The 23,216-nt window shown below is 51.5% G+C and overlaps 2 protein-coding genes across 22 annotated transcripts in view; one reads left to right on the top strand and one right to left on the bottom strand.

Moving 5' to 3' along the window:
* OGG1 (8-oxoguanine DNA glycosylase) overlaps positions 1–22,357 on the bottom strand; it is a gene marked incomplete at its 5' end in the record, with an annotated part of 42,088 nt that extends 19,731 nt beyond the window's left edge. The window contains 9 exons of one of the 20 annotated variants that reach the window (XR_014232063.1): positions 3,324–4,341; positions 4,929–5,127; positions 7,815–8,000; positions 16,865–17,009; positions 18,613–18,794; positions 20,243–20,422; positions 20,989–21,236; positions 21,553–21,665; positions 21,937–22,357. Coding sequence is in view for 12 of the 20 variants with exons in the window: in XM_082344410.1 (XP_082200536.1) it covers positions 7,717–8,000; positions 16,865–17,009; positions 18,613–18,794; positions 20,243–20,422; positions 20,989–21,236; positions 21,553–21,665; positions 21,937–22,248 (1,464 nt within the window). Of the gene's footprint in view, positions 1–2,685; positions 3,275–3,322; positions 4,345–4,928; positions 5,128–7,374; positions 8,001–8,025; positions 9,527–16,078; positions 16,417–16,678; positions 16,775–16,864; positions 17,010–18,612; positions 18,795–20,242; positions 20,423–20,988; positions 21,237–21,552; positions 21,690–21,936 lie in introns of those variants that run through there. The other 19 variants (XR_014232064.1, XR_014232065.1, XR_014232059.1 and 16 more) reach the window with 19 other exon arrangements.
* On the top strand, positions 7,635–16,142 carry CAMK1 (calcium/calmodulin dependent protein kinase I). 2 transcript variants are annotated; one of them, XM_082344437.1, is made up of 11 exons: positions 7,635–7,743; positions 9,837–9,968; positions 11,198–11,272; positions 11,380–11,518; positions 12,346–12,472; positions 12,565–12,640; positions 13,334–13,446; positions 14,017–14,095; positions 14,191–14,278; positions 15,649–15,766; positions 15,875–16,142. In XM_082344437.1, the coding sequence occupies exons 1-11, from the start codon at positions 7,661–7,663 to the stop codon at positions 15,955–15,957; spliced, it is 1,113 nt and encodes a 370-aa protein (XP_082200563.1). In that variant the 5' UTR covers positions 7,635–7,660; the 3' UTR covers positions 15,958–16,142. The 2 variants fall into 2 exon arrangements, with proteins under 2 accessions (XP_082200563.1, XP_082200564.1); XM_082344438.1 differs by lacking the exons at positions 15,649–15,766; positions 15,875–16,142 and adding an exon at positions 14,455–14,472.
* Positions 22,358–23,216: the final 859 nt, after the last annotated feature.

The raw sequence follows: 23,216 nt of genomic DNA on the forward strand, positions 1-23,216 counted from the left end.
AAAAACCAAATCAGATAATTCTTTAAACATTAACATTTGTGGTGTTTCTCTCCACTCTGTTATGAATAATTTGTAGTTTGCATTTTACATTGAAGTTATCAAACTGCATACCTGCTTAACATTATACGCATTTTTTCCCTGTTTTTAAGTAGGTTGCATTACCATCAATTTACGAGCTGTGAAATATTACATCTGGTAGATGTACTTTATGTTTTTTAATCATTCCCTTCTTGGTGATTTCTTGTAAATTTTCCTGTTATAAAAATATTTCTTCAAGCATCTTGGCGTGTATATCTTTGTCCTAATTTAGGATTATTTCCCTGAAATTGATTCCCAGAAGAGAAATTCCTGGTTCAAAAGGCCTGGGCATTATTTCTTTTTTTAAATATATTTATTTATTTTTGACTGCGTTGGGTCTTCATTGCTACGTGCAGGCTTTCTCTAGTTGCGGCGAGTGGGGGCTACTCTTTGTTGTGGTGTGTGGGCTTCTCGCTGTGGTGGCTTCTCTTGTTGTGGAGCACAGGCTATAGGTGCGCAGGCTTCAGTAGTTGTGGTGTGCAGGCTCAGCAGTTGTGGCTCGCAGTCTCTAGAGCACAGGCTCAGTAGCTGTGGTGCATGGGCTTAGTTGCTCCGAGGCATGTGGGATCTTCCTGGACCAGGGCTCAAACCCGTGTCCCCTACATTGGCAGGCGGATTCTTAACCACTGCACCACCAGGGAAGTCCCAGGCCTGGATATTATTTAAGCCTTTGATGCATACTGCCAAATTGCTTTCCAAAAGAAAGATTTTTAGCAAGTCATTTTCCCACCAGAAATGTAGAAGTATCCATTGCTCACACTAACACCAGCTTTTGGGGTTACCAGTTTTTTTAAACTTTATATTTGAGAGGGTATAAATGGCTTCTTTTAGTTTGTACTTCCTTAACTACTTGTGAGGTAGAGAATGTTCCATGTTCATTGTGTTTCATCTGTCTCCTTTGACCATTTATTGGGTTCTTAGTCTGTTATCAATTTTATGTTCTTTACATAATGGAAATATTAACCCATTGTGTGTAAAACATTTCCCCAGTCTGAAGTTTGCCTTTTACTGTTAGTTATGATTTTGGAATAAAGTAGGGTTTTTTTTTGTTTTTTTTTTTGGTTTGTTTCCAAAAACAGAAGTTAAGAATGTTTTTATGTTTGTGATGCAACAGACAAGGGCTTAATTTCCAAAATATACGAACAGCTAATACAACTCAAAAACTAAAAAACAAACAACCGAATTGAAAAATGTGAAGACCTAAATAGACATTTCTCCAAAGAAGAAATACAAATGGCCAATAGGCACATGAAAATATGCTCAACATCATTATTAGAGAAATACAAATCAAAACTACAATGAGGCACCACCTCACACTGGTCAGAATGGCCATCATTAAAACGCTACAAATAACAAATGCTGGAGAGGGTGTGGAGGAAAGGGAACACTCCTGCACTGTTGGTGGGAATGTAAGTTGGTGCAGCCACTATGGAGAACAGAATGGAGGTTCCTCAGAAAACTAAAAATAGAGCTACCATATAATCCAGCAATCCCACTCCTGAGCATATATCCAGACAAAACTCTAATCCAAAAAGATACAGGCACCCCTATGTTCACTGCAGCACTATTCACAATAGCCAAGACATGGAAACGACCTAAATGTCCTTCTACAGATGACTGAATAAAGAAAATGTGGCACCTATATACAATGGAATACTACTCAGCCATAAAAAAGAACGAAATAATGCCATTTGCAGCAACATGGGTGCAACTAGAGATTATCATACTAAGTGAACCAAGTCAGACAGAGAAAGACAAATAACCATATGGTATCACTTACGTGTGGAATCTAAAATATGACACAAGGAACTCCCTGGTGGTCCAGTGGTTAGGACTTGGCACTTTCACTGCTGTGGCTCAGGTTTGATCCCTGGTCGGGGAACTAAGATCCTGCAAGCCGTGCAGCATGGCCAAAAAATAAATAAATAAATAAGATAAAATATGACACGAAATGAACCTATCTACGAAGCAGAAACAGACTCACAGACATAGAGGACAGATTTGTGGTTGCCAACAGGGAGGGGGTTGGGGGAGGGATGGGGTGGAGGCTGGGGTTAGCAGATGTAAGCTATTATATATGGAATGAATAAACTCAAGGTCCTACTGTATAGCACAGAGAATTATATTTAGTATCCTATGATAAACCGTAATGGAAAAGAATATAAAAAAAGAATGTGTATATATACATATACATACATATATATATATATGTATAGGCGAATCACTTTGCTGTACAGCCGAAATTAACATAACATTGTAAATTAACTATACTTCAATTAAAAAAGGAATGTTTTTATATTTGTAAAGAAACCTGTCCATCTTTTCCTTGTGATTTCTTCCATTTTTCTCTAATCTTAAAAGATCATTCACTCATCTAATGGCTAATTTTCTGTTGGATTCAAGAATTGATGGAGGGACTTCCCTGGTGGTCCAGTGGCTAAGACTTCGAGCTCCCAATGCAGGGGGCCCAGGTTTGATCCCTGTCAGGGAACTAGATCCCACATGCTGTAACTAAGAGTTCGCATGCTGCACCTAAAGATCCTGCACGCTGCAACTAAAGATCCCACATGCCTCAACTAAGACCTGGGGCAGCCAAATAAAGAAAGAAAGAAAGAAAGAATAATAAAAGAATTGATGGAGATGTCTGAGTTGTTTTGTCATTTTTTAATAACAAAAGAGAGAAGAGGATTATTTCCTTTACTTTTTTTTTTCCATATATTTGACTTTCCTTGCCTTTTTCAGTACCTTGAAATATGCTCACTGGAAGTGGGGGCTGTAGGAGGAAGTGTGTATATGTATACACATCAAAAAAAGTCTGGAAGAATATGTACCAAAACATATTAACACTGTTTTCTTTCTGACTGATGGGAGCAGGGCTGGGATGGATTTGTTAGTTGTGCCTGCCCAGCACTACTATTTCCTTTGGGCAAGGTAGCCATCTTCATTCCCTGTGACTTTGGTGTGGCTGCCCATGACAAGACACTTACCCTGTATAGCACCTTATTCCTCTGGCAACAGTTCTGGGGGTAAAGGCATAGGCATGTCACTCCAGCAGAGCCCATCGGAGTCCTTCCCTGAGACTGATACATGAAACTGGGTGTAGCTCCTCTTTTGCTGGGTTCAGTTGGAAAGTTGGGGCTGCCTCACACCATGCTTCCTGCCAGGTAGAGGAGATCACTCTGTAGAGGAAAGGAAGCTGAAGTGTAAAGAAAAATCGAGACAAGGAGAGATGAGAGAAAGCACATCCTCCAAGTACTGTGTCTCCAGTTCCAGTCTCACACCCTGATCCATGGTGTTCCTCTTTCAATCTTGCCTCAGCTATTGTGAGCCATAGGCTCCTCTTTGGTGAAGGTGGCTTAGATTGGGATTCTATTACCTGACAAGTGAAAGAATCTAACCAATGGCAAGGAGATTTAGGGGAGGGAAATTGCCCCTTAGCCCCCTATCCCCCAGGCAAACCAGGTCCCTTCTCTGAGCCTCAGTTTACACTAAAAGTACATTTTAGCTGTCAAATTTTTAATCCCAGTGGTATTCAAGGCATTTCACATACATCAGTCTCATAGAATTCTCAGGAGTCAGTCATCGATATTCCCATATTCCCAATGAAGAAACTGAGACTCAGAAAGGCAGAGTGTGACTCAGTTAAGTTAGTCTCAAAAGCCTTTCTAGGGGGACTTCCCTGGTGGTGCAGTGGTTAAGAATCCGCCTGCCAATGCAGGGGACATGGGTTCAAGCCCTGGGCCGGGAAGATCCCACATGCCACGGAGCAACTAAGCCCGTGCGCCACAACTACTGAGCCTGCGCTCTGGAGCCCACGAGCCACAACTGCTGAGCCCACGAGCCACAACTGCTGAGCCCACGTGCCACAACTACTGAAGCCCGCGTGCCTACTCTTGCCGTAACTATAGAAAGCCCGTGCACAGCAACGAAGACCCACCTCAGCCAAAAATAAATAAATTAAATAAAATAAATTTATTAAAAAAAAAAAAAAAAGCCTTTCTAGGAACCTCAGCCATCTTCCTTTCTCACTGTAAAATGGGCATAATAACTGACCACCCTCAGACACAGTCCTCAGGATAAGAAAGGGAAAAGCCAGTTGAAATTGAGTTGGGGGTAAGCATTGTCCCTTCCCCACCTTCCTGGAAAATGCAGGAATTCAAGAGTTGGGGGCAGCACTGGGTGATGATGGAGGTGGAGTTGGGGACCTCGGCAACGAGCTTCCTCTGGCTGGCTTCAGTCGAATTCATCACACCTCTTCTCTCCCTGCTAATTAAACAGTGATAGCGCATTGAAAGATTTGGAGTCAGACAGATCTGGGTTCAAACTTCAGTCCCACCCCTACCTCCTGGGAGTTGCTGCCCCGCCCCCCCGGGCCACCTTCCCAAAGAAGGCCTTGCGCAAGAGGACGTCAGTCAGGTTCCTTGGCCCCCTGCCTACCTCCCCGGAGCACTTTCGGGCTTTCCCCCCCCAACCTGGCCCCGAGCCATCGGCCACTGGCGCCTGCCCAGTCACGTGGCCCTCTTTGGCCGACTTCCTCTAGGATCCTGATTTAACTCTCCCTCCGCCACCGTCCCTCCCCGCCCCAGGCTCTCTGGGCACCACACCTGTTCTGCCCGGCAGGTGTAGGGAAGTAGAGCATCAGCTCTGCCTCAGAGGGGGACTTCGGGCTTTAGTTTTCCCGCCTGTCAAATGCGGCCCCCACCCTGCGGTTGCCTCAGTTCTCTTCACTGCCTCCTACTCTCGCTTTGTCCTTTCCCTACGGCCCCGTCCCTCCACCCCCATCAGTCTCCTAAGCCCTTCCCAGGGACGGAGGTGGGGGGAGGGGGAGGGGAGGAGGGACAGAGTCCAACCTTAAGGGAGCTCACGGAACTGGTCTGAAAGAAACTCCAAGAGACAGGGTGACAATGACCAGCTTCCGGCATCAGACAGACTTGGGTTCGAATTCGACTCTGCTTCTGACCAATTGCTGATTCTGAACCCTTCATCTCTGTGCCTCAGTTGTTCCTTCTGTGAAACGGGGACCCTGCCAGGAGACGAAGGATAGAAAGACTCCAAGGGAGGCTCCAACCTGAACTAAGGGGTTTCCCCGCCCACCCCCGCCCCCGGCGCCCCCGGCGCCCCTTCCCTAGCCCGGGAGCTGAGCCTCACCTCCCAGTCCCTAGTCCCTCCGCCGCAGGCTCCTCCTCCTCTGACATCAGAGCCGCGGGCGGGGGGGCGGAGGGAGGCAGCTGAGCCCGAACCGAGCCCCACCGCAAGAGCGGGCGGGCGGCCCAAGCGCGCAGCAGCGGCGGACGGCGGACGGAGCTCGGCACCTGCCAACTCGGGCCTCCCAGCCAGCCCCGCGGCTGGGCAGCCGCAGGTACAGCCGGGAACCGCCCCGCCCGCGACCCTGGGCGCTGGCGGGAGGCGGGACCCTTCAGCCGCTGGATACCATCCCCGAAAGATGGGAGGGGGTGCCTGGGCGTGCTGGACTCTACAGGGTCAGGGCTGGGCCTTTCCCCCCCACCTATGCCCCAGGCCCAGCAGGTGCCAGGCGGCCGGTGGGAAACTGAGTGGGTAAAAGAGGAAGGAGGAGAGGGTGGGTGGGTGTGTGTGTGTGTGTGATGTGGTGTGGTGTGTGTGTGGTGTGTGGTGTGGTGTGGTGTGGTGTGTGTGTGTGTATGTGTGCGTGTGTGTGTCTGCCTTCAGCTGGGCCTGAATGTGGAAGGACTGGGCATTAGGAGGTAAAGACGTGTGGGGGCCGTGTTGGGGTATGCGAATGTCATAGCACACGCAAGTGGATCTGATATGAAGTTGCAGCATGTTGGTGTGTAAGGGTATCCGTATGGGTGGGGATGTCTGGGAATCAGTGTTTGGGCTGCACATGTGTACCTAGGTGTTGTGTGTGCTGGAATCTGGCTCAAAGGGTAGTAAGTCAGAGTTGGGGGGTATACAGTTGTGTACTGAGGATGTTTGGAGTTAGATGTATGAGGATTTGGAGTTTAAGAGCTTCTAGGGTGTATAGGAGCTGGAGGGTGAAGGATGTGAATGAATCTGGGATGTCTGGTTGTACAGGTGAGGGGTGTGTCTGTCCTGTCTGCATGTCATCTCATCCAGGTGTGTGTGGATGTGTGTTTTGGGGTGTGAGAGGGATCCGTGGGAGGGATATCTGGGTGTGAGGATGTCTGAGGAAGTGTGTCTTTGGACATGTGTGCTGATGTCTGGGGGTACATGTATGATCAGATGTCAGAGTATCATCTGGAGATGGAGTGTGCTGGATCTGGGGGCAGGTGTTTGGGTTCAGGGGTGTGGGTGGGTCTTGGTGTGGTGTATCTGGGTGTAGGGATATGTGTGGAACTGTGAGGTTTGTATTTGCCAGGCCTCCAGGTGGGTTTAAAAATTCTGCCTCTAGAGCTTACCATCAAGTCTCCTTTCCTAGAAGTTTCTGCCCCTGGGATAGGTGGCCAGACCCCCCTGGGAACAAAGTCCCACCCAAAGAGTGGGATCGCACACCAGGGGCTCTAGTCAGGGCACCTTCCCCTCATTTTCCCACAGAAGAAACAGAAGAAAAGTGCTCTCCCTGAGGTCACACAGTGACTGAGGTCACACAGTGGACTCTCTTTTGGCCTCACTTTCTGTGGGCCTGGGATGGGATTGAGAGGCTGTGTTCTCTGGATGGGTCCTAGTCTGGCTGCAGCACCCTCCAAGGCCTTTACCTTCAGCAAGCTTAGCTGGGCCCCCAGCTAGGGTCATTGGGCAACTCTGGGTCCAGACCCTATCCATCGCCAACCTCAGTCTCCCCATTCTCCATCTGATAAATGGAGAGAGAATGCTCACCCTCCACTGCTGGTTGAGACAGAGGTCTCAACAGAGAAAAGTACAGGCTGGATCAGGGTGAGATCAAGCCGGGAGGGGACAGGTTGGGTGGGACCATTTCTCAGGCTGCTGGGACCCAGACGGGGAGTCAGGAGTGAGAGGGGGGTAATAGGAGGTCCGGGGAGCTCCAGCTGTGGCTGCTGTTGCTGTGGTAACAGTGCAGAAGGAGCTATTTAAAAACATGGCTGAGATATTGCTGGAAGCCCAGGCTGACGGAAACCTGATTTCCGAGAGGCCTGGCAGGGAGAAGGAGGAGGGAGAGGAGACACCCCAGCAATTCCCAGGGTGGGGCTGGGACATCGCTGGTTCTGGGGACGGGGGATCCTCCGGGTCTGTGCATTTCTACAAGCTGCTCTGGGGTCTTCTCTGCTGTCCTCCCAGAGGTCAGTGTCCCCCTGAGTGTTTGGATTTAGAGAGGGAGAAACTGAGAGGTGAGCTGAATAAACGAATGAATGAGTGACTTTGTTGAATAAAGAATTTTGCTGCCACCCTGAAGGATTTTCCTCTAGGCATAAGGATATGATGCATGGGTGTTGCTGAATGACCAAATGACCTGTGAATGAGTGAAAGTTGAATGATTTTGTCAAATGAATGAATCAAGGAATGAATAAACACAGGCTGAATGGGGCCCCCAGTAAGTTCCCACGAAGAAGGCTGGGCCCGGCTGAGTCTTTTCCTTCCATTCCCTTTCCCAGGAGACCTGGCTGTGGCCAGGGGGCAGTGGGCCATGCCGGGGGCAGTGGAAGGCCCCAGCTGGAAGCAGGCGGAGGACATTGGGGACATTTACGACTTCCGTGATGTTCTGGGAACGTGAGTCTCAGGGCAGGGGAGAAGGGGGGAGCTGTCCCTGAGCTGGGGGGTGGGGTTGGGAAGGTCCTCACTCCTGAGCCTGACTGGCTGGGGAGGCTGCGTCCAGGGTGGTGCTTCCTCTAGCCAGTTGATCACTGCTTCCTGTTTCCTACCGCCCAGGCCCCATGGTGGCCTTGTATGGCCCGACTGGCCTGGGCTTCTCACTTCTGGCTGACAGTGGGTGGAACAGAGGCTGCTCTTGCCACAGCTCTGGGTTCCTGTGACGAGAAGAAAGTAGGAGGAATGAAGGAGCCAGTTTTTCAAACTTGCTGCCAAGAACTGGGGGTTCTGGCCAAGGTTTTGGAACTGAAGCTGGGCGTGGCTCTGTTCTCAGTGGTGGGAATCCAGAAATAACTCAAATCTGATCTCCCAAGTCGATCCCAAACATGTGAGGGAGACAGACCTACGGAAAATGACAACAGGGTGTGTGCTGTGCTCTAGCTAAATCCGGGAATGAGGACTTTGTTGAGCCCAGAGAGAGCAGTGGCTTCTGTGTGGAGAAGAACTTTCTGGAGAAGGGAGTATTAGAGCTGGGGACTAAAGGATGAGTAGGAGTGTACTTGTCAGAGAGGGAGAAGGCATTCCAGGCAGAAGGAATAGCATCAGCAAAGGTTCAGAGGTATGTTATGTGTGGAAGGAGACAGAGTCTAGTGGAGCTTCTAATCAGAGGCTGGGGGAAGAGTGGAAGAAGAGGCTGAGAAGAGAGAGGAACAGGTCATGTAAGGCCTGAAAGCCAAACTATGGAGGCTGGACTTGATCCCATGAGCCATAGGAAGACATTTAAGACTTTGTGGCAGATTTGCAATTCAGGATGGTCACTCTGGCCAGAGCATAGAAGGTAAATTGGAGAGGGACAAGACTGGAAAGCAGCAATGAGGCTATCACAGTCACTAGTTATTCTGATGATTGAGCTTTCACGAGAGATGCTTTTCTTTGACTTATGACTTCTTATTATCCCAGGGAAAGCAAATCGTCCTAGAAAGAACACTCTAGTAAACCCTCCTTAATCAGTGAACTTTAGTGAAAATGAATGTGTTCCTTTCTAAGAGCCTGTTAGAAAGCATTGCTTCTCAAACTTCAGTGAGCATACACATCAGCTGACAGTCTTGTTAAAATGCAGATTCTAGGGCTTCCCTGGTGGCGCCGTAGTTAAGAGTCCGCCTGCCAATGCAGGGGACACGGGTTCGAGCCCTGGTCCGGGAAGATCCCACATGCTGCGGAGCAACTAAGCCTGTGCACCACAACTACTGAGCCTGCGCTCTAGAGCCCGTGAGCCACAACTACTGAAGCCCGCGTGCCTAGAGCCCGTGCTCAACAAGAGAAGCCACCACAATGAGAAGCCTGTGCACTGCAACAAAGAGTAGCCCCCGCTCGCCGCAACTAGAGAAAGCCCGTGCGCAGCAACAAAGATCCAACACAGCCAAAAATAAAATAATAAATAAAAAATTAAAAATGCAGATTCTGATTTAGTAGGTCTAGGGTGGGGCCTGAGATTCCACACTTCTGAAAAGTTCCCAGGTGATGCTGATGGTTCTTCATGGTTCTAAAGGGTGTTAAATAAGCCATGACTCAAATTGGCTTTCAGAAAAAGGAGTGAATCAGTCATGCACATAATAAAAAAGCCTAGGGAGTAAACTTCAGGCATGGGATGCAGGGGCTCACATGATGTTATCAGGAAATTGTCTTTGACGGTTTCTCAGCTCTGATTTCCTTTGTATTGGCTTCATTCTCAAGCAGGCTCTCCCTAAGTGGTGGCAAAGATGACCACCATTAGCTCCAAGCTTACATCTTACCAGCTTAGCAGGAAAGAGCACCTCATTCTCAAAGTGCCAGTAACCTGGCTTATATCACAGGACCCAATTACTGTGGCCAGGGGATAGACTACTCTGATTGGCCAGGCTGGGTCACCTCTGGCACCAGGGAGGTGAATGAGTGATGGAGGGAGGCTCATCGCATCTCCTTGGTCTGGGGATGGTCACGTAACCCATAGGGGGATGGAGGAGAGGCTGGAGGGAAGCTGAGTTCCCCACCTCGTGAATCCCCTCTCTCTGCAGAGGGGCCTTCTCAGAGGTAATCCTGGCAGAAGATAAGAGGACTCAGAAGCTGGTGGCCATCAAATGTATCGCCAAGAAGGCTCTGGAGGGCAAGGAGGGCAGCATGCAGAATGAGATTGCTGTCCTGCACAAGTACGTGAGCCACATCCTGTCCCTGCCCTGGGCTGACCCTGTCTTGACCCCTCCCATTCACTTCCTATCTCTGCTTTGGGCAAATCATCTAACCTCTCTGAGCCTCAAATTGCTCATCTGTAACATGGGGTAATAATCTCCACTTGGTAGGGATTTGGGGAGCATTAGAGGTCCTTTATTTCAAGTGCCTGGCACAACAGCTAACATGACAGATGTGACCGAGATGCCACTGCTTCTTTACAGTGGTTTAATGTCCAATCAGATCTAAAGGTCAATCCTTGAACATGTCTTGAACCCATGTATCTCAACTGACGTTATCTCTAGACCTACTGCAAGTTCCTGCCACATATTAAACCACCCAGCAAGTTGAAAAATGCCCATCTGCGGATGCCCTGACTCAACAACCAAATGGTCTCTGAACTGTTCATGCTGATGGGAAACCTGCTGTTCTCACTGAAAAGCTCATATAGAATCTTCACTTCCAGCCTCCCCCACCTGAGCTTTCCAACCACCATGGGCAGGGACAAAATAATCATTTCCACTATTGGGTCAGGAAGACTGAGGCCCGGAGAGGACAAAGGACTTGCCCAAGGTCACACAGCAAGTGTGTGGCAGAGCCAAATCTTCCATCAAACTCAATTACCATCACTGGTTCATTTCTGGAGCGTTTACTGTGTGCTAGGCACTGTGCCGATTCTTCCCTGCATTTCCTCACATGATCCTCACTCCAACACTTGGAGGGAAGTACTATCACCGGCTTCATATTATAGATGAAGAAACTGAGGCCCGGAGAGGTTACCCTCAATTCAGTGAATATGAGTGAGCACCCACTCTGCACCAGGTGCAGAGCAACAGTGGTGAGCAAGATAAAGCTGCTGGCCTCGTGGAGATGACGTTCTGGTGGGGGAGGCTGACAACTGTATAAACCCAGACAAGTGTTAAAATCATACACTGATCAGCACTGTGAGGTGAGAAGACCTGCCCCCAAACAGCACATGGCAGAGGCGGATGAGGACCCAGGTCTGTCTGACGCTGGAGCCCAGTGTTAACCCCCGTGGCTCTCCTGCCTTCCATGACACTATGATACATCATGGTAAATCAGCTTTTCCCTTTGAGACCCAGATCTTTGGCACGTCCTGCCCAGGTTTGCAGGCGGTGGTTCTTCACGATGAGGGTGGGGAGGTGGCTGAACTGTCCTCAGGTCTGAACCACCTCATTTCTCCTTTCAGGATCAAGCACCCCAACATTGTAGCCCTGGATGACATCTATGAAAGTGGGGGACACCTCTATCTCATCATGCAGCTGTGAGTGGCCCTGCCTCTGCCCCTTCCTCACACCTCTCCCTGCTGCCCCCTCCCTGGCCTCTCTGCCTCCCGTTCTCTTGTCCAGACTGCCCTGTCCCTGGCTACAGGGTGTCAGGTGGGGAGCTGTTTGACCGAATTGTGGAAAAAGGCTTCTACACAGAGCGGGACGCCAGCCGCCTCATCTTCCAGGTGCTGGATGCCGTCAAGTACCTGCACGACCTGGGCATCGTACACCGAGACCTCAAGGTGGGTGTGAGGGTGTGTGGGGAGCTGGGGCACCCAGAGGTGGGGCCTCTGCAAACTCCTCACTGAGACCTTGGGTACTTCTCACCCCCTTGCTGAGCCTTGCCTTCCCATCTGCAGAACTGACCTGGTAACCCCTAAACTGCTTCCTCCCCATTCCATTTCCGACACACAAATGGACACAAAGGTGAACTGTGCTGTTATTTTATCCCAGTCGCATCTTATGTCTTTTTCTGATAATAAAAGTCCCACTTGCTCTTTGTAGAAAACTTGAATGGGGCAGCAAAACACAAAGAAGAAAGCCAGAAGCCCCTGAAAGCCTGCTCCTCAGAGACAATGACGGGGTTCACGTTTTGTAGTACATCTCATTCTGCTCTAGGAGAAGAGCGCTAGGGTGAAACAGATCTGGGTCTGAATTCTGTCCCTGCCACTCCCCTCCCTAACTGTACATTCTCAGGCAAGTCACTTTGCCTCTCAAGGCATCAGTTTCTCCCCCTGTAAAGTGGGATTATTCAGAGTGGCCTAGCAGGGATGTGGTAAGGATAAATTGAAATCAAGCACAGCACAGGATCTGGTGCACAGGAGCTCCTCAAAAATTATTCAGGGCGTCACAGTACACACCTGAGGTTTATAGGAAATTCCCTTCCATATCCCCGAGGCCCTTGGCCTTCTGGAACTTCGAACTTAATTTTCTTGTGCCTCCAACCAAGATGGCAGTTGTGACGCCACAGTGGCTTTTCGGGGGCTCGCTGGGGTGCTTGGGGAGGCAGAAGGTCCTGCTGGCCTCTGGCCATCTCCCACTCCTCTTCCCCACCCTCCCGTCTTCCAAGCCAGAGAATCTGCTGTACTACAGCCTGGATGAAGACTCCAAGATCATGATCTCCGACTTTGGCCTCTCCAAGATGGAAGACCCCGGCAGCATGCTCTCCACAGCCTGCGGGACCCCAGGATACGTGGGTGCGTTGGGCCGTGGGCTGGGACTGTGGGCGGGGGAGGAACCCAAAGCTGCCGGGCAGATTTGTCACCACCATGTCCCCTTCCCTCCACAGCCCCTGAAGTGCTGGCCCAGAAGCCCTACAGCAAGGCAGTGGATTGCTGGTCCATTGGGGTCATCGCCTATATCCTGTGAGTGGGGGCTTGGCCGTTGGGGATGTGGCTTCAGAGTTCTCCTCTCCCCTACTTTACTCTCTTCCTCCTCTCTGCCATTTCTTCCTTCCTGCCGTCCATATTTATATCTACCAATTAATGACTAATATTACTTCACTCAACAAATACTATGTTTCTGGCACTGTGCCAAGCACTGGGGCTTTAGCAGAGAACAAGACAGACAAGGTGCCTGCCCTCGGGGAGCAGACATGCTCGTAAGGGAGACAGAAAATAAATAAGTAAATAAATCTATAAAATAATGGCAGGTGGTAAGAAATATCAACAAGAAAAATCAAGCAGGGGAGGGAGATGGGGATGGATGCTATGTTAGATAGGAGGTCAGGGAGTCTCTCTGAGGAGGTGGCATGAGTGGCATCCTGGCTGAAGTGAGGGAGCCAGACATTCGAGGTGTGGGGGGAGAATGGTTTAGGCAGAAGGCACAGCAAGTGCAAAGGCCCTGAGGAAGGACAGATGGCGGCACGTTAAGGAACAGAAAGCCAGGGTAGCTGGACAGGAGTGAGCAAGGCAGAGAGGGGTACATTTCCCCCCTTTGTAAAAGGGGGAACTCCTTCCTGTGGGTCCTGCCTGATCCTTGAGACTGCCCCAAAGCTCCATCCCGGAGCCAGTGGGCACACTGCAAGTGGAGGTGAGAGTGAGTTTCTCCTCGCCCAGGCTCTGTGGTTATCCCCCCTTCTATGACGAAAATGATGCCAAACTCTTCGAACAGATTTTGAAGGCCGAGTACGAGTTTGACTCTCCTTATTGGGACGACATCTCTGACTCCGGTATTTGGGGCTTTGCTTTCTTCCCTTGGGTCCTACCTCCGGTGCCTTCCTCATCTGCTTTGGGGGTCTCCTCACTGTCTTCCTTCCACCTGATTCCCCAGCCCCAGACTAAGAGCTGTCCTCGAGACCAGACACCCACCCTGGGTGCTTCTCTTTGCCGGGCTCCTGGGCTGAGAAACTGTAGGCTTTCATTCATTTGGTCTTCAAACATAGTATTTTAGAAAATACCTCCCCCCACTGACTTCCTAATGCCTAAGACACCACCATTCATGTTTTTATCTGTCCTCCTGTGCCTCCAGTTAGGAGGCAAAGCTGTGAAGCCATTATCAATCATGCACACATCAGTGTGAATACACTGAGCACAATCTTCTCTAGGAACAAGTTATTCTTAAGGGAGAAAGCTGGAGGGTTGGGGTGGGTCTGGGGGCTTAGAGAAAAGGGTGCAGGTGGGGTGGGGCGGTGAATGGACAGATCTGGCTTCGATGCTGGCCAGACCTGAGGGGTGGGTTCTATCTTGGGGGTGTTCTCAGGCACCACCATGCTGTCTTTGCTCTTGTCTTGGGGATTCAGCCAAAGACTTCATCCGGCACTTGATGGAGAAGGATCCAGAGCAGAGGTTCACCTGTGAACAGGCCTTGCAGCACCCCTGGTGAGAGCGCCCACAAGCTGCGGGCTGGGGTGGGATCTGGGGCCCCAGGCCTGCCTCTACCTTCACTGACAACCCTCCACACACATCCGCTCTAGGATTGCAGGAGATACGGCTCTAGATAAGAATATTCACCAGTCGGTGAGCGAGCAGATCAAGAAGAACTTTGCCAAGAGCAAGTGGAAGGTGAGCCCACGTTTAGTCCTGGGTCCCAGCCTCCCCAGGACTCCTCCCCACCCCCATCCAGCCGTCAGCTCACACAGCAGCTCGCACGTCGTGGGGCACAGTGTAAATGCTCAGGGGTGCTTACTGAAGAACCTCATTCATTCGTTCAATGCTCTGTGACACCTACTCTATTCCAGTGATGGTCCCTGACCTCCACGTCTAGAGGGAGAAAGAACAGTGTATACTTCTTAAGGAGACATCGAACCCAAGCTACGAGGTCCTGGAAGGGGCATAAACCTGTCAGACGTGATAGCCGAGTAGGAGTTAGCTGGTCACAGCAGAATAATATCTGAGGCAGAGGGAACCAGGGTGCAAAGGGCCAGGAGACGTGAGTGCGCGGCCATTCAGGGCAGTGCAAGCGCTAAGCCTGGCTGGACCGGAGGAGCTGTGGGGCAGGAGCCCAGGCTGCAGACACAGGTAGGGGCCAGGCTGCTCGGGGGCTTGAGTGCCACAGTGGAGCAATGACTTGATCCTGAGGCTGCTGAGGAGCCCCAGAAGGATTTTCAGCTGGAACTTGCCCGTTAGAAAGGGCTCTCAAGATGCAGAAAGGCACAGTGCAGGCCGGGAGACCCTTTAGGGGGCTGTGGCAGAGACACAGTCAGGAGACGGTGAGGGCCTGGACCAGAGCAATGGCAACGCGAACAGAGAACAATGGTTGGTCCAGGAGTCGTTTGGGAGGCAGAACTGACAAGAAGTGATCGTAGAATGGATAATGGGGGAGAGAAGAGATGTCCAGGGCTGGCCCAAGATTTTGGTTGGGGACGAGGTGGATGGCAGTACTGTCACTAACATGGAGATCCCAGGGGCAGAAACTTGTTTTAGGGGATGATTTTGGTTTGGGACGTGGTAAATTTGAGGGACATCTCAGTGGATAGGTTGAAGAGAGAACGATACACACACACCTGGGCAAGTGAGTTAACCTCTCTGTGCCTCAGTTTCCTCCTTTGACAATGGTGACAGTAATAGTGCCCACCTCAAAGACATTCGTGAAGATTAAATGAACTACTATGTAAATTGCTTAGAACAGTGCCTGACACATAATGCTATATTAAGTGTTTACTATTATGTGAATATAAATTATACATAAAAAGTTACGCACGTCTATCTATATATTTATATACATTTTATACATGTGCATGTATGTGTGTATTACTATATGATATGACTGAATATAATTTAATAAAGCCTTGTAGAGGTTTCAGGGAGTTTTAGGCGATCAACCAATATCGCCTGAATAAAACTAACAGAACTGCTGCGAGAATTCCACCGCCAGACCCTGCCCCATGATGTCCCACTCTCTCCAAAGTCCCTTCTTCCGCCTCTCTCCACAGCAAGCCTTCAATGCCACGGCCGTGGTGCGGCACATGAGGAAGCTGCAGCTGGGCACCAGCCAGGAGGGGCAGGGACAGACGGCGAGCCACGGGGAGCTGCTGGCACCAGCAGCTGGGGGTGAGGCCCTGGGCTCTGTGGGAGGGCATGGGTGGTCCACAGAGAGGCACCCAGGCTAGAGCAGAGGGTCTCCTCCTGTGGCCAACTCTGCTCTCTCTCCCCGTGTAGGGCCGGTGGCCAGCTGCTGCTGTCGAGACTGCTGCGTGGAGCCGGGCCCGGAACTGTCTCCCACGCTGGCCCCCCAGCTCTAGGGGCCTGGATCCCCTGTGTAGGAGGGGTTGGCGGCAGCCTGCTCCGCCCCCTCCCTGAACTGGGGAGCTACCCTGCTCCACCCGCACTCCGCACCCCTTTCCCTACAGCCCCTCCACTGCATTTTCCATACAAATGTTTCTATTTTATTGTTCCTTCTTATAATAAAGGGAAGAGGTTAAAACCACAGGTAGCTCTGTCTCCCCAGACAACCCCCATCCCACACTGTCGCGCAAACTGCTTGATTTGAGGGTGCCTGGCCTCTGAGGTAGCTGCAGGGAGCCCCCTTTCCAACATGAGACTGGATGGGGGTGAGAAGGGGGAATGGTGGGGAGGGGTGTTTGGGGAATCCCTTCGTCCAGTGCCCCCACCTAGCCTTCCGGCCCTGGGCATCTCTTCCTGCGCTTTGCTGGTGGCTCCTGAGCTCGGTGGGGTTGGCGCAGGTCAGCACTGAACAGCACCTGGCGGGGGGGGGGGGGGTAGGAGTCTGAGTGGAGAGAGGGTACACTGGGGTCAAGACTAGGGGGGCAGTGTGGGGAGCCAGAAGGGTTCATGGGGGGCAGGGCTGGGGCAAGGAGAGTCCACTGGAGTCAGGGCTGGGGTGGGTGGAGTCCTTTAGGGTCACCTGGGGCAGTGGTGGGGTAGAAGAAAGTGGGTCAAGGCTTGGGGCGAAGTCCCATGGGGTCAGGACTGGAGGAGGAGGGGAAGCCTAAGTACACTCACTGCTTGGGCCCAGCCAGCATAAGGTCCCCACAGGCTCCGGAAAAAGCTTCCTAAACCAGAAGTGGTGAGGCGACATAAATTGGCCCCTCCTGCTCCCTATCCACAAGGGTGGGGTTTAGGGGGAGGTGTGGGAAGTTTCCACCACCTCAGCCCACTGCCAGCCCCGACATCCCACTCTCTCCTTACCCAGTTCCTTGTTGGCCTGCGGGCTCGGACCCTTGGCGGTGGTGGGGTGCCAGCTGTAGTCACATTGAGCGATCTGCCACACGTGGACGTCCACGGGCACAGCCTGGGGCTTGTCTAGGGCCATCAAGCAGATGCAGTCCGCCACCTTTGACAGACACAGAGTGAGCCACAGAGGAGGAATGGCAGGGTCCAGCCAGCAACCTGCTTCTAGCCCCAAAGCCAGCTCCTTCCTTCTCCACTCTGAGGTTACTATGATTGTACGTTCTATTAATAATTTAAAAAACAGCTGTGTGGACTTCCCTGGTGGCGCAGTGGTTAAGAATCCGCCTGCCAATGCAGGGGACATGGGTTCAAGCCCTGGTCTGGGAAGATCCCACATGCCGCGGAGCAACTAAGCCCGTGCGCCACAGCTACTGAGCCTGCGCTCTAGAGCCCGCGAGCCACAACTACTGAGCCCGTGTGCCTACAGCCCGTGCTCCACAACAAGAGAAGCCACTGCAATGAGAAGCCCGCGTATTGCAATGAAGAGTAGCCCCTGCTCACCGCAACTAGAGAAAGCCTGCATGCAGCAACAAAGACCCAACGCAGCCAAAAATAAATAAATAAATAAATTAATTAATTAATTTTAAAAAAGAAATATCTCCTGGTATTAAGAAATCGTTTTAAAAAAAATAAAAATAAATAAATAAAAAACAGCTGTGATGAGGGTGCTACTGGGTGAACATCTTATGTGTGTCAGGTTCTCAGGTTCTTGGTTTTTTTAATAAGTTTATTTATTTATTTATTTAATTTATTTTTGGCTGCATTGGGTCTTCGTTGCTGCACGCGGGCTTTTCTCTAGTTGTGGTGAGTGGGGGCCCCTCCTCGTTGTGGCGCGCAGGCTTATTGCTGTGGCTTCTCTTGTTGTGGAGCACGGGCTCTAGGTGCACGGGCTTCAGTAGTTGTGGCACGCGGGCTCAGCAGTTGTGACTCGCGGGCTCCAGAGCGCGGGCTCCAGAGCACAGGCTCAGCAGCTGTGGCCCCCGGGCTTAGTTGCTCCGCAGCATGTGGGATCCTCCCGGACCAGGGCTCGAACCCGTGTCTCCTGCATTGGCAGGCGGATTCTTAACCACTGCGCCACCAGGGAAGCCCCTTGTCTTGTTTCGCAGACGAGAAAACTGAGGTTCTGAAAAGTGAAATGACTTGGCCAAAGTTACCCAGCTAGGGAGACGCAGAACCAAGATTTAATGTTAGGCTGGAGTTCAGAGCCCATTAAAAAGAGTTCTTTAAACAAAAGTTCATTTTTAAAGTACAGAGAAATATAAAAAAGAAAACAATAAATGCCAAATTCCCAATCATCTTTCTGATAGCTAATGCTGTTGATATTAAACAAGAAGTTCTATAAGTACATATAATTTTAAGAGAAAAACAAAATGAAAAGTGGAAACATCTTTTCATTTGTCTTCCCAAAGGTAACCACTATTAAGTTCCCTGTGATTCCTTCTGGAAATTTCTGCATATAGCAGTGTATATATGTACCTGAACAAATGGTTTTTCTGAAAATGCATTCAAAGAGCAATGTCTTTTATACCCTTTCTGCATTCTACATTTCTCTAATAAAACATCTGCTGGTATCCTTTCTCCTTCCCACTTTGCCTCCAGAAGAGAAGCCCGCATCCAAGCACCCAACTCTCAGGCCTGCCTTCTCTCCTCCTCCGCTACTCTCTGCATGGGTGGTGAGGGCAGCTCCTACCCCCCTGGGGCCTTACCTTGGTGCCTACCCCAGGCAGGGTGCAGAGGGCCTTATGGGCCTCCTCATAGGGGGCCTTGCGCAGCTGCTGCAGCCAGGGAAGTCCACCCCGTTCTTCCAGGATGGCTCGGGCACTGGCACTCACGTAGCGGGCACGATACCCCAGGCCCAGCTTCCTGAGCTGAGCCTCCACCTGTGGCCCTGTGGGGTGGTGGGGAGGGGAGCAGGGGTCAGGCATTATCACATCCTTCCTGTCATCAGGCTAGTGTGTGAGCCCTGCCCCCCGCAGGAATGCTTTCCCTAAGCACCCCTCTCCTACCTTGCCACCCTCTGGGAGACCCCAGGACACCTGCATGTACAAAGGAAAGGGTTAAGGCCTGGGTTCTGCCCCTCCACACATGTTTTCTGAGCACTGACTACGTGCTGTGCACTGCAGCAGGGACTGAGAAGGACTTGCTGCCCTGGAGGAACTCCCCAGTTAAGTTCCTTAACCTTTCCAAAGGGCGTTCACATTCATGATATAAAATAAAAGTCATAATAACAGCAACAGCTTCTATTTTCAAGTGCTGGGTATCATGCATGGGCTAAGTGCTTTAGGTACATTATCATGCTTACTTTTCTCAAGGACCCTGATGACAATATTATTGTTCTTCCCACTTTATGGATGGAGAAAATGAAGGCTTAGAAGAGGTTAAGTAACTTGCTCAAGAAAGGACATGGTAGAGGTGGGACCTTGCACTGAGGTCTGGGACACCAAGCCTGTGCTCTTAACCCATTGCACTACCTACCTCATGATTGCTTTATTCATCCCTCAAACCCTTCTGGATAGAGACTGTTATTCCCATTCCACAAACAAGTTAAGAGAAGCTTGGAGAGGTGAATGAATTTCTTGAGGTCTTATGACTACTAAGCTGGGAGCTAAGACCCAAGATTGGGTTTCTAAGCACCTAAAACATTCTGTTTTCTCCAGAGGGGGCTGTCTCCTTCCTATGCAGTCATCAAGCACTTTCTCTAGCTTGGTTCTCACATCTGCCAACTGATATACTTGCCTCTGTAAAATACTTGCCTCACAGGGCTGCCGTGAAGAACACGTATGTTTCTGGATGCAGAATTGTTGGAATCATTGCAAAGATAACATATTGAATTTTCTGTTTACGTCCCATAAGCCAAACACTGTGCTAGCTGCAGTATGTGTATTCCTTTACTTAACCCTCATGACAACTCTGATAGGTAGGTGCTATTCTTATCCCATTCAATGGATTAAAAAACTGAGGCACACAGAGGCTAAATAATGTGCTCAAGATCATATACGTAGAAGTCACGTGCCAGAGCTGAGATTCTGACCCAGGCAGCTGTCTCTAGAATGCGTGCTCTTAACCCCAAACTACTGTACACTGTATCCAGATGTCTTCTGATGAGCCATTGAACCCATGGGGCAAAAAGCCCAGACTAGTGAGGTGCTGACATTTCAGGGACAGATAAGGAAGATGAGGTGTAACTGGGGCTGATTAGACCAGGCAGGGTGGTTCTGGATGAGGGCAGTATTTAGAAAGGCAGGAAGCTTTGAGATGGGAGAAGGGCACCAGGGGAGAACTGAACAGACCCTGAAAGCTGCTGGAAGGCCCGGAGGCAAGGACCCACCTACTCACCAGTCAGGGCCTGCAAGCTGGGGAAGCCATGGTAGGCGACATCATCAAGCTGGAGGAGCCGAGGTCCGAAGGTCTGGCAGAGCCGCTCCACCATGCCAGTGATGCGGGCAATGTTGTTGTTGGAGGAACAGATGAAGGAGAAGAGGCACTCGATGGGGTCCTGTTGCAGGAGTCGCACACCTGGGGACCAGAAAGGCAGGGGGACCAGAAATCACCTGTTATTGGGAGTGGCCTCTTCTCACCCTCAGATTCTAGGTACCAAGGCTCCGGGGGATCCCAGGGGAATGAGGGACAGCATTGTTAGAGAAAGCAACACCAGAGCTCTCATTCCTCATAGCACCTCGTGAGGTCTGGGTTATCATCCCATTCCACAGATGAAGAAGCCACAATGTAAGCACTATGAGGGTGGGGATTTGTTTCTGTTTTGTTCACTGTGGTATCCCCAGTCGCACAGCTGATGCTCTGTAAACATTTACAGAATGAATGATGTCACCAGCCCCAGATCACACAGCCAGGATTTGGCTCAATATCCTTATCACTCCACTATGGTGGTCAGCAGGACAATAATAACAGTAATAATAATTACTATGTGTCAGGCACTACTCTAAGCACTTTACATGTCTTAGCTTCTTTAATCCTCATAAAATCCTAAGAGGTGGATATAATCCCCATTTTACAGATGGTGAAACTGAGTAACTTAACCAAATCACAAGCACCCCAACCCCTGCCTCAGGCTCCGTACTCACCTTGGAATTTCTCAGCCACCTCTTGAAAGTGGGGGTCCACGGAACTCCAGTGGTGATACAGCTGAGCAAGGCTGACATCCAGCTGGAAGTACTGTCGCACGGCCTTTAGCTCTTCCAGTGTGGGCCTGCCAACCCGGCCCTTATCCCCTCGGTACACAGTGCAGTAAAGATGCTCCTCAGTCTGGGTCAGTGTCCATACCTGGTCGGCCAGCACGCCACTCCAGTGCGCAGGGCTTTGCTCCCTCCACCTGACCCCCAGGCACAGGGCAGCCCTAGCACTCAGTTTCCCTTCCTGCACCCTTTGGGGCCCTCCCATCTTATAACTGCTCCATATACAAAACTGACTTACAAATTGCAAAGTAAAAGCGCTTTCTTTTACATCAATTATATCATGTAATCCTCGCAACAACACTGCGCAGGCTTATTACCTCCACTTTATAAAGCAGGTAACAGGGTCACCACCCGTGCCTCAGTCTCCTCTTTTGTACTCTGAAGTTTCTTCCGTCACCCCCAATGCACCCCAGGATCTGCCGTGCTGAGGAGCCAGGAGCCAGGGTCACTCACCGGAATGACTGTCCAGAAGCCAGAACCAGGTCCAGGCGCAGCTCAGAGCGTGGACAGGGGATGGAGGCCCACAGGGCCGGGACGGAGGCTAGAGTGCGATGTCTCATGCTATGCTGCAGAAGGGAGCGAGCTAACATTTCCACGTCAGGCTCCGCCCCATGATGGCCCCGCCCACTAAAAGCAGCTCTACGCTCCGCCGAGACCCCGCCCCAAAGATCACGCCCCTCTAGGCCTCGCCCACCAAATCCTGGCCTCTTAATTTGCTTATTTAAGGCCCGCCCAGTTTTATTTAATTTCTCCACTCCCCACAGGTCCCACTCCTTGCGGTCCACCAAGGCTCCATCCCTCCCACTCTGTCCCGACACTCCCGTCCTTCCTCCTTACGTATCCTCCCCCGCCCTCCACAGCCTCCGGGAGCGTACCACTGTCCCCACTGTCCCAAAGAGCTGCCGCGACTTTGGGAAGCGCGCGCAAGCGCGCTGTTCGACTGTCTCCGGGGTCCGACCTCTCTCTCACCGGAAGTACGGTTCGAGCCCGGCTAATTGGATCCAGAAGTAGCCAATGAGAATCGGGCGTGGCGGCGGGTGGGCGGGCCTTTCCGTGGCGCCGCAGCGGTTGGCGCGCGCTGGGCTTGCTGCTCGCCCTTGAGCTTTCCTCTGTGGGCTCGGCTGTACTCGGCACGCCGGCGTGTGCCATCCCCGCTCCCCACGGTCCAGGCGCTCTGTGCGCCCTCAGGCCCCAGTCCTCACTGTCTGATCTTCTCAGAGCCCTGGGATTCCTCAGGGTCTGCCCGCCCACAGAACCAAGTCCTATCCCTCGCCGTCCTTAGCCTTTCTCACCGAGCCTCTCCGGGCTGATCTTCGCCCTCCTCAGTCGGCCTCCCCTGAAGCACCCCCTCACTGAGAATCGCGCCAGAACGCAGCTCCGGGCCCGCCGAGCCCCTGAGGTGTCTCCACGGCGTCTGGCTCCCGAGGATTCTGCCTTCGCGCTCACCCGCTGAGCCGCTCCCCTCCAAGGGCTTGTCCCTGAGCCTCGACGCTGTAGCCTTAGGCCTCCTCACAGACTTCCTCGTCAGAGGCCTGCCTCCTCGGACTGTCCCGCCGGGCGCCGCCCGCTGGCTGCCACAGCTGCTCCCTCCGTCTAGGGCCTTCCTCCACAGCCCTCCCTCAGCCCTGCCCAACGGGGCCCGGGTAGGCCTTCCTCGGGGACTGCGCCCAGCGGCCCAGCGAGGCCACAGGACCGCCAAGTGTGTGGCCCCCGGGCAGCCCCGGTGCCAGGGCCGGCTGCCTGGCCCAGGAGAGATGTATCATGTAACTTCTTACCTTCTAGAGAAAGACACAAAAAACAGGGACACAAGAACTGCCTCTGGCCGGTGATTCTTGGTTACTGCATCTGAGCGATTAGCCTTCAGATTCCTTAAGGGACAGACTGGCAGCTGATTTATCTGTGTCCCTCTTGCCACAGTTCCTAGCAGGGGGGGGCTGTGAGCCTGGCAGCGTCTCAGTTCCGGGCTTCAGGAGCCCCAAGGCCCTGGGGCAGCTGCTTCCTGTGCGTGTCTCCTCTGCAGGCACGACAGCCCACAGGTGCCTAGTGCTTAGAGGGCATTCCTCCAGTAAATGTTTAAATTGGAAGAGAAGGTGTCAAGGTGGGGAATGAAGAGTCCC

Source organism: Balaenoptera borealis (assembly GCF_965194805.1).
Source record: "Balaenoptera borealis genome assembly, chromosome: 12".
In the NCBI taxonomy this organism is placed as follows: Eukaryota; Metazoa; Chordata; class Mammalia; order Artiodactyla; family Balaenopteridae; genus Balaenoptera; species Balaenoptera borealis.

Bases quoted from the DNA above. Each gene is read 5' to 3' on its own strand.
- CAMK1 (XM_082344437.1), top strand. From the start codon at position 7,661: ATGCCGGGGGCAGTGGAAGGCCCCAGCTGGAAGCAGGCGGAGGACATT. The intron at 13,447-14,016 runs GTATTTGGGGCT...TTGGGGATTCAG, and splicing joins GGACGACATCTCTGACTCCG to CCAAAGACTTCATCCGGCAC. The intron at 14,096-14,190 runs GTGAGAGCGCCC...CATCCGCTCTAG, and splicing joins CAGGCCTTGCAGCACCCCTG to GATTGCAGGAGATACGGCTC.